Genomic DNA, 10,625 nt, shown 5'->3' on the forward strand with positions numbered 1-10,625 from the left:
TATAGTACCTTGTGAAGAAATTCATGGCTCATTTGGTTTTCTTTGTTTTGCTGTTTGCTGGGCAACTGATCGGTGGATTCAGTATCCAAAAACTGACTCCATCTGACAGTGGAAACGTATTAACTGTTCTGAGTATTGATGGTGGTGGTATCAGGGGGATTATTCCAGCAACTGTTCTTGATTACCTAGATAAGGCTCTTAAGGTTCATTCTTACTGTTAATACTATATATTCATGTACTGAAACTGTATGTATGAATGAATGTTTATGAGGTTAAGTTGAATGCAGGCCAAGGATCCAAATGCAGATTTAGCAAATTACTTTGATGTGATAGGAGGGACTGGCACTGGTGGACTCATAACAGCTCTGTTAGCCACCCCAAGCCTTGATGATCCTACTCGTCCTGCCTTTACTCCTGCACAAATTCTAGACTTCTACAAAGAAAACGCCCCTCATGTATTGAATAAATCTAGGTATAATAATAACATCAATTAATATTCTCCCAACATCATCAATATTAACAATTGACAGCAACAAATAATAACATGCTTTGGTTTGTGTTTGTAAACGAGCAACATGAAGACCTGGAAACGGTCCCATATTCGATGGAGAGTTTTTACACAACATAAGTCGTGAAGTGTTTAAGGATACACGACTTAATCAAACATTGACCAATGTTGTCATCCCAACTTTCGATATCAAGACACAAAAACCAGTTATATTCTCAAACTACAAGGTTAGCAGCGTATGCATATATTATATATTTCTTTACTGAAAAAAATAAGTAACATAATTTTTTGGTGATGTAGCTTGGAAGGTATCCGTACTTCAATGCCTTGATGTCGGATATAAGCATATCGGCTTCGGCAGCACCCACTATTCTACCACCCTACTATTTTGAGAATGATGGTGTTGAGTTCAATTTGATTAGCGGTGCGGACTTGAGTATGTTTAGTATCCTTGATGAGAGCTTAGTAAATGGGAATCCGGTAAATTAATTTCGCTATTTATTACAAATATAATAAAATTAATTAGATGTAAATTATGATGCATGGATACTTATACTTTTTTATCAGACTAGAGCAACCGTGAGTGAAGCACTACGACACAATAAGTATTCCAGAATACTTGTATTGTCTTTGGGAACTGGAACAAAAGAAACTCAGCCGGATTTGGATGTTGAAATGGCTGCCACATGGAGCGATTGGGAATGGCTTATTCATGGGATCACTTTCATTGATCGTGCAACTACCTCCATGACAGAGTACTATCATGGTTCACTCTTCCAACAACCTGCCATTACCTACCTTCGAATTCAGGTTTACAAACAAGACACCATTAAAATTATTTTTTAAATTATTCTAATATTTCCAACACTTTCTTATAAATTATTTATTGGTTTGAATTGTTTATCTTTGAATAATTCACTGCTCAAGTAATCAATGACAGGAATACGAATTGGATCCTGCTCACTCCAGCTTGGTTGAAGTTGCAAAAGAAAACATGGACGGTCTTGAACAGACTGGGAAAGAACTTTTAGAAGAAAAAGTTAAGAAGATCAATTTGAACACTTTCTCCGTAGAAGAAGGCGTAGGAACAAATGCTGAGGCTCTTGACAGGTGAAATATTTACTCAATTATTAATTTTATACATCAATTTTAATACCTAAAACCTACCGTGGCTGATGGTTCAGATATGTATAATATCTAATTCTGATTTTGTGGGGAATGTTTTTATGTTGTTATGAAGGCTTGCTGATATTTTGTATGGAGAAAGACAGCATCGTCTGAAGCAAAAATCTGTAGAGAAAGGAGGAAGACCTTTTCTTGAAACTCTTAGGGTTCCTTCTGACAAAACTAAAGCAAATTGGGCATTTCAAAAGACCAAAGTTATGTGATGTCATTTGTATTAGTTATCCATGCTTGTTGTACTATCTACAGAATAAGGTTGATGGCTTATATATATATATGAGTTCTGTGCAACTCTTACAGCCAGCAAGAACCATGAATAATATACCAAGCATCCTCCCTACTGTAAAAACAAGGTTAATTCTACGTCACTTCTAATTAAGAAGTTATTGCTTCTTTGTTTTTCTTGCCTTTTCTAGATAGACACAATTCACTCACATAAGAGCTTTGTAAAAGAGCTTCACGACATAGATTTTACAAAACACAGTGCGGCCAAGACTCGTGGCATGTGTCAAGATCGACACTATTTATCGACTTGAGCAACAGTTTGTGACTGGCCACAATTGTAAAAATGCAAGGAAAGAGAAAAACAAAAGTATAGGGGAAGAGGAAAAGCTAAAGAAAAATGATACTTTTGACAATATTTTAACATTGTATACGTATCATTATGTGATTAATCCAAAATTACTTCACAATCAATAATAATAATCATAAACACCAACATGGACCAATCACAGAATGACAGAATGACACGTTAATTGTGTTAAAATGTTGTCAAAGTATTTTAAAATGAAGTTGTCTAAGAAAAAGAAGCTGGGTCGAAAGAATTTCATTTTTAACAATGGTTCTCTGTATAACATCGTTGTTCTCATCTATCTCACTTTTAATGACAGGTCACAAAAATTACAAATACTATCACTACATAATTTCTTATGATGTTGATTTTTTAAATGTCGTTATTTAACATCGTAGAAGTCTCTTTTTGTACTTTACATTAGTGTGTAAGATTAATCGAACTCTGTAGATATTGACTAAGTCAATATTAATATCATCCTAGCATAAATATACTTTTTATTTATATGAAATTTAGCATCACATTAGAATTAGGACACTAAAAAATGATATTATCACAAATCATACCCATAGAAAAGAGAAACAAATAAGAAGAAAACAAGTAATGCATTTACGAATTCAACAACAAAGTAATGAATTTACGCATTCAACAACAAAGTAATGAATTTACGCATTCAACAACAACTGACGTTACAAAGTACATCAATATATATATATATATATATATATATATATATATATATATATATATATATATATATATATTAATGTTATATGAAATAGTAAAAACATTATTTGATTAATACTGAACATGCATAACTTTTTTGTATTGAAGGTCATTAATATAAACATTGGATAACCAAAAAACACAACTCATATATAATTTTTAATTTAGACTCTTGAAGTTGGATGAAGTTAAATTATATAATAACTCTAGAAAATGATATTTTAGAAGTGGTGGTAGTCTAAAAATAGTGAAACTAGGTTATTTTAATATTAAATAGTTTTATTATAAACGAATTTCATTATTTTAAAATGTATTATCTTTCTAGAAATCACGTTTTTTAGAGTTTTCTACATTCTTCCTAGATTATCTTACACATTGATTATATGTTTGACAATCAGAAAGTTTCTATGAGATCAAAAAAAAAGTAATTTTTATTTCTAACCGATTAGTTTTTCATTTAGGACAAGTAAGTTTTTACTTCTTTTTTCTTTCGTTCTCTGTTTATGATCATGCTTAGGAAACCCTGACGCATGTATCTTTAGTGTTCATTTTTTGGTTTTTTGTCAATTTGTGGTCTTAAGGACTCTTCCCTATTACAATTTGGTAATTCGTAGATGTTTTTAGAGTTTCTTGTGCGGGAAGCAAATGGTGTTCATTCTTAGAGTTTCGTAGCTTCGGTGTAAGGTAAGGAAAACTAGTATTATATTTTGTTAATTTAGTGCTTGAGTTTTGAAGTAAGTTTGCATGTTTGTGAAATGAATGTATGTGTTGAATTTTAGTTGTTATTAGGTTTTGAAATGCTTTAGAATTGGAATTATTTTATTAAAAGATGTTGGTATGTTCTAATGGTCTAATTTGTAACTGAAATCTAGCGGAGAGTGCATGGGGTTTCAAAGGGTCACTAGTTAAAGAAGAGACTTGTAACAAGGGTTTTGCGACACAATGTCAAGAGCTTTATGGAGGAGCCTCGTAGTGCAGTGTGGAGAGTTTTATAAAAGAGCCTCACGGCGTAGGTTTTACAAAACACAATGCGGTGAAGACTCATGGCATAAAGATCGACACTATTTCACGACTGGAGCAACAATTTGTGACTCAGCACGATTGTGAAAATGTAGGGAAAGAGAAAACAAAAGTGTAGGGGAAGAGGCTGTTAATGAGGATTTTCAAGCTATTTTCCTTACTTAAATGTAAGTATTAAGATGTCATAAAGAAAATTGTGTTATTGTATGATTTCTGATTACTTGTAAGGGTGTTTCCAAGGTGTGGAAGAGAGTTAAGGAGAAACTTCTTAGGGATGGGCCTGCTGTTAATCCTACTATTTTTTATAAAAACAAATTATGTAATTTAATGTCTGTATATTTTTGTATTATTTTTTGTTTGGATTTGAAGCAAACATGAACTTCATTTTTTATTTCATCATGTATATATTGAAACAACATCGTTTTGATATTACTCTAGTCATAAAATATGTAAATAAAAAACTTAGCTAATAAAATGTAAAATAAAAATGCTAATGAAAAATGTGAAAAGATAGATAATAAGTTTATTGATAAAATAAATTAAATATAATTTAATATTTGATTTATGAGTTAAAGAAAAGGTTAAAAAAAACAAGTGATAATGACAATACATAAAAAAGACAAGTTTTTAATCGATTGCACCAGTGCGTGTCGACATACAACACGACATCGCTACTTGGATTTTGAAAACTGAGATAGGACTTACAATGAATACGACAAAATATTAAGCATTATAAAATAATATAAATGCTAAAAGGCGTGTTAATATTATTGGTTATGTGAGTACAAGAAAAAAAAAAGTTATTAAAAACTAATTAGTTTAATTTAAAATATAAGTGTTTTCGAACATGAGTATAAATTTAAAAAAGTCAATTGTAGGTAGAATTTACTTGTTACAATGACCTCAAAAAACTACTTATTTTAAAAATAAGCATATTAGATAAATGAATGGTAAGAAGAAAATATTTTTAATATCAAAGTTATTTTTAAATTAATTAAATACAAAAAAGAAGCCTAAAGTTTGCTTATTTTTTCACCTAGAATTTGCTTATTAAAATAAGTCTAAAGATATTTATTTCTAAAGTAAGCATTAGACAAAGACGACACAAATAGAAATCTGTTTATTTTTCAAAATTTAAATAAAATAAACCCAAATAGATTGGTACATTATTAATATATTTTTATCAGTTAGCTTGGGTTGTTTTCAAACAGATTTGCATGAGTTGAGTGAGGAAAAAATCGGTGAAAATGATGTTTAAATTAAGAAAAAGAATATAAGAAACTCAAGAATTTAAGATAAAAATTTATGAAAGTTAACCAGTGATATGAATTTAATAAATTAAAAAATTATATATTTTAAATGATAAAATTGGATAATTAAATAAAATTAATTATTTAAATTTAAAAAAGTAGTTACAAAAACATAAGAGTGTAAATAATTTTTAATAATAAATAATTATTTGAATTAAAACAAATAGTTACTAAAATGATAAAAGAAAAATAATTTTTTTATTATAAATAATTATTTAAATTAAAAAAGGAGTAATTAAGATGATAAAATTGAAAAAAAATGCATCTCTTTATAATTAAACATTAAATATGTTTTTGGTTTTTTATATCTGAAAATTAAAATTAATTTCTTTTTCAAATTTTAGCCTTATCTTATCATTTTTAAAAATATTTAAATTTAATTTTTTTCAATTTAAACTTTATTAAATTTATTTAACATTTTAAATACGTTTCATTATTACAGTATTTGAATTATTTACATTCTTATATATATTTTCACCTTCATGATAAAATTTAAATTATATATATATATATATATATATATATATATATATATATATATTAATTGAGAAGTAAGTTTGAAATAAATATATTTAATAAAAAAAAATTTAAAAATATATGTTATAGTACTAGATAAAATTATAAAGTATCTAGTTTCTATATTTTATAAGAAGTATATAATTTTTTTTTAAGTAAATGACGTGTGAAATATTTTTATAAGAATTATATTATAACCTCTGCAGAGGAGATTTTATACAAGTTTTATAAAGGGTTAAATATGTTTTTGGTCCCTTAACTTTCAGCGAAAATTGGAATTAGTCCCTCTTCAAAACTTTGGCCTAATTTAGTCCCCAAACTTTAGAAATTTGTGAATTTAGTCCTTTTAACTAAATTTTGTTAGGTTTATTTGATGTTTCAAGTGCGTTTCATGATAGCATTTGAGTTGTTTACACTGTTTGACACATTTTTACTTCAATGTTCACTGAGAAATGCGTTTGAAACATCAAAAAAAGTTAACAAAATTTGGTTAAAAGGACTAAATTCACACATTTTTAAAGTTTGGGGACTAAATTAGTCCAAAGTTTTGAAGAGGGACTAATTCCAATTTTCGCTGAAAGTTAAGGGACCAAAAACATATTTAACCCGTTTTATAAATATACAAATAAAATATTTATAATTCAATTTAAAAATAAAATATAATTTTTATAATAATTTAGAAAAGAAAAACATAATGCACCAATTTAAATAATTTAAAATGTTACAGACAGAACAGTTCATCACATCATCTGTAAGGAATCTTCAGCCTTATCCGAACAAAATCTCTAAGAAAAGCTTTCAGCCTCATCTGCTTCCAAAACCATTATCAGGGTGATCCGTGAACAAAGTTTTCTGTCAAAGGGTACATGAATCTATCCTGCAAAAAACTTTCTACAATACCTTAACATTTCAGCACAAATCAAACAATTCTCTCAACTACTTCTATACTACCTTGTGAAGCCATTAATGGCTCCTTTGGTTTTCTTTGTTTTGCTCTTTGTTGGGCAACTGACTGGTGGATTCAGTACCCAGAAACTGACTCCATCTGACAATAGAAAGAGGTTAACTGTTCTGAGCATTGATGGTGGCGGAATAAAGGGGATTATTCCAGCAACAGTTCTTGATTACTTAGATAAGGCTCTTAAGGTTCATTCTTACTGTTAATACTATATATCCATGTACTGAATTTGCATGAATGAATGCTTATGAGGTTAACTTGAATGCAGGCTAAGGATCCAAATGCAGATTTAGCACATTATTTTGAAGTGATAGGAGGGACTGACACTGGTGGACTCATAGCAGCTATGTTAGCCACCCCAAGCCCTGATGATGCTACTCGTGCTGCCTTTACTCCTGCACAAATTGTAGACTTCTACAAACAAAATGGCCCTCGTATATTCAATGAATCTAGGTAAGAATAGCACTAATATTCTCAGAACATCGTCAATATTAACTAAAGGCAACTAATTATAACATGTTTTTGTTTTGTGTTATGCAGACCTGGAAACGGTCCCAAGTTCGATGGGGAGTTTTTACATAACGTAACTCGTGAACTCTTGAAGGATACTCGACTTAGTCAAACACTTACCAATGTTGTAATCCCAGCTTTCGACCTCAGGAGACAAAAGCCAGTCATATTCTCAAACTACAAGGTTAGCAGCATAAGTTTTGTATTTATATGTCTGCTACTCTGTCACTTAGACTAATTTCTTAGGCTACACCATCATAACTGTTCCAGTAGGCTCTTCTCGACTTGCTTACATAACCGAAAAGGAGTACTACTGTGAGGAAGTCTTACATTGGTGGAAACTTCTAAAAGGTTATGGTTTAGTGGTTATAAAAGAAATGACTTGCCCTCTTTGTTATACATTTCATTCTCTCGTATTCTTTCATTTCAAAATTCTCGTAATTTTGAAAAGTTTTGTATTGAAAGAGAGAGGTGTTTTAAATTTCTTTCACCAGTATAAAATCTTTTGCCTATTGTCAATATTTTTTCTTCTTGTTAAAGTTGTGTGTGCCTGTGCTGTATGACTGATACCCAAGAACTACAACCAATCCTTATACTAAATTGTCCTTGTTCAATAAGCCAAAAGAAGTACTACTACCAATCCTTACACATCTGTGCACTAAACTGTCCTTTGTTGATACCTTGTTCAATAAGGCTTTCCAAACACTGATTAACATAATATTTTTGTGATGCAGCTTGAGAATGTTCCCTATTTAGATGCCTTGTTGTCAGATATATGCATATCGACTTCAGCTACACCCACTCAGCTACCACCTTACTATTTTCAGAACGATGGAGTTGAGTTCAATATGGTAGATGGTGGTGTAGTAGCTCAGAATCCGGTACATGTCAATTATGATGCATGCATTTATATATATACACGACTCAATGTCTCAAGTTTAACCATGTGAAGTGAAATTTGACAGACACATGTAACCGTAAGTGAAGTGTTACAACACGCAGAGTATCCGAAAATCTTGGTCTTGTCTTTGGGAACTGGACATACAAAATATGTGGAGAGTAATTTTTTTGATGCTCGCGTGGCTGCCTTTTGGACAGAAGATATATGGGATGCTATTGCAACAGATATGCAGGGTCGTGCTTCTTCAGCCATGGCTAAATACTATCCTGCTTCACTCTTTTCAAGATTCCCACCTTCTACGAGTACATACCTTCGAATTGATGTATGCATGTAAAAATCTAGTTGACATTTGACTCCCATTAATACTTTTATTCCATGCTCATAATATATGCTTTAAGAACTATTTCTAAAATAATGATGTTTTGATAATATTTTTTTTAACAACCTTTTAACACCATCTACATATCATTCTGTGATTGGTCCATGTTGGTGTTTATGATTATTATTATTGACTGTGGAGTAATTTTGGACTAATTACAGAATGACACGTAGATGATGTTAAAATGTTGTCAAAAATATGTTGTCAAAATATCATTATCCTATTTCTAGTTTGGATAACGATGATTGATGTAATGAATGGCAGGAATACGACTTGAATCCTGATTTCTCAAACTCAGTTAATGTTACTGAAGAAAACTTGGAAGGCCTGGAGAAGACTGGAAAACAACTGCTACAAGAAAAAGTTGTGAAGATGAATTTGGACACTTTTAATATAGAAGAAGGGGTGGGAACAAATGCTGAGGCTCTTGACAGGTGAAAAAAAAAATGAACAAATTTAACCTTTTAATTTACTTAAATATTTTTATGCCTAAAACCTACAGTGATTAAAGCTCAATTATACTGTATTTTTCAATTCAATTATATATAATATCGAATTCTGTTTTGGTTTTATAATTTTGTGAAGGATTGCTGATATTTTGCATGGAGAAAGACAACGTCGTCTGGAAAGGAAATCTATGAAAAAAGGAGGAAGGCCATTTCTTGAAACTCTTGCTCAAGCAAATTGGGCATTCCAAAAGAACATTTCTTGAAAAAATAAGGTTCTATGAAAAATGTTCTCTTTTTAATTTAGTAGGTTGGACAAGTTGTTGTTTATTTTTTTTTGGTAGATCTTAACCTAGAATCTTGAAAAGTTTGACTAAAACAAACTTGGGTTGGTCCATTTCGTCATGTTCTTTTTTAATTAAAATTAAGAGGATTTTCATTGTATCATTTTAATGAAATGGAAAGTTTATTAAGCTTTAAATATAATTTCTTACGGGTAAAGTGATAATTGTAACATTCCCTTTATTATTATTATTATTATTATTATTATTATTATTATATATATATATATATATATATATATATATATATATATATATATATATATACACTACAAAAAAGAAGGGCATTACCGAAGGCCAGAAGCCCTCGGAAACAGCCCAAAACCGTCGGTAAAAGGTAATTACCGAAGGCTTATCGACGGCCAAAGAGCCCTCGGTAAATCCCTTGTCGCTAACATTTACCGAGGGCTTTTGCCCTTCGGTAATTACCGAGGGCCAAAAGCCTTCGGTAATTACCGAGGGCCAAAAGCCTTCGGTAATTTCCGAAGGGTGAAAAAAAAAATAGGGCGTTGGAATGCTGCATAAGATACTGTGGTTTTATGAAAACTTCAAGCTAATAAGATACTTCCTATTAGAAGTATTCTGTTTTTCCTTCCAGACATCCAGCTATCACAGGCTGTACAAAGGTGAAGAAAATGAGGGCCTTTGACATGCCATAAGGATACTTTATTGATCTCTTTCACCAGTATATGACTATATATTACATGTGGTGAGCTCTAAATCAGGGCTACATTTCATAATTTTAAACATAAACAATGTCAAAAAAACATGTTGAATACTTGAATATATATATATACGAACATTAAATTATGCCTCATTTTGAAAAATTGAAGGCATGCATGAAGCATAATAATCCACAATAAAACAGACTTACCGCTATAGCAACTAAACCTAAAAGATCCCTTGCACCTAATTTGCCCATGTCAGTTAGTATAATTGAAGCAAGGAGTTGGAGTGACTTCAACCCTTTCTTGTGTTTATTTTTTGTTGCATCAACGCCAACCTCCTCTGTGACTTCACTATCGCTGTTTTGTCCATTGCTATGTCCAAATAAATCAGGTTTACTAACTCTAAACCTTGATTGCATATATGCAGCTGTTCCTCCAGCAATTAAGATACCAGATGCAAGTAATAAAGTTTTCCTGTCATCAACCCCATGGAGAAAGCATCAGCAATGTTACAGTATACATGCAAATTAGTTCAACAACAGTAGGTTTCAGTGGTCCCAGTCAGCAACCAAAGTTTGGTGTATTATGA

At 30.9% G+C, this 10,625-nt stretch overlaps 2 protein-coding genes across 3 annotated transcripts; both read left to right on the plus strand.

Annotated features, from left to right (window-relative positions):
- On the plus strand, window positions 1-2,081 carry LOC124828844 (patatin-17-like). Its single transcript, XM_047302232.2, has 7 exons — window positions 1-203; window positions 288-472; window positions 582-735; window positions 809-988; window positions 1,076-1,318; window positions 1,449-1,618; window positions 1,749-2,081. The coding sequence occupies exons 1-7, from the start codon at window positions 24-26 to the stop codon at window positions 1,894-1,896; spliced, it is 1,260 nt and encodes a 419-aa protein (XP_047158188.1). The 5' UTR covers window positions 1-23; the 3' UTR covers window positions 1,897-2,081.
- Window positions 2,082-6,626: 4,545 nt separating this feature from the next.
- Window positions 6,627-10,620, plus strand: LOC124828845 (patatin-17-like). Of its 2 annotated transcripts, XM_088094377.1 has the most exons (8): window positions 6,627-6,979; window positions 7,060-7,244; window positions 7,332-7,485; window positions 8,036-8,182; window positions 8,267-8,524; window positions 8,846-9,015; window positions 9,167-9,302; window positions 10,464-10,620. In XM_088094377.1, exons 1-7 carry the CDS (start codon window positions 6,800-6,802, stop codon window positions 9,291-9,293), a joined length of 1,221 nt encoding a protein of 406 aa, XP_087950503.1. In that variant the 5' UTR covers window positions 6,627-6,799; the 3' UTR covers window positions 9,294-9,302; window positions 10,464-10,620. The 2 variants fall into 2 exon arrangements, with proteins under 2 accessions (XP_087950503.1, XP_047158189.2); XM_047302233.2 differs by lacking the exon at window positions 10,464-10,620 and having other exon boundaries at window positions 6,629-6,979; window positions 9,167-9,513.
- The last annotated feature ends 5 nt before the right edge of the window (window positions 10,621-10,625 follow it).

The sequence above is a fragment of the Vigna umbellata genome, chromosome 7 (assembly GCF_029865625.1).
Source record: "Vigna umbellata cultivar VRB3 chromosome 7, Vumbellata_1.0, whole genome shotgun sequence".
Lineage (NCBI taxonomy): Eukaryota > Viridiplantae > Streptophyta > Magnoliopsida > Fabales > Fabaceae > Vigna > Vigna umbellata.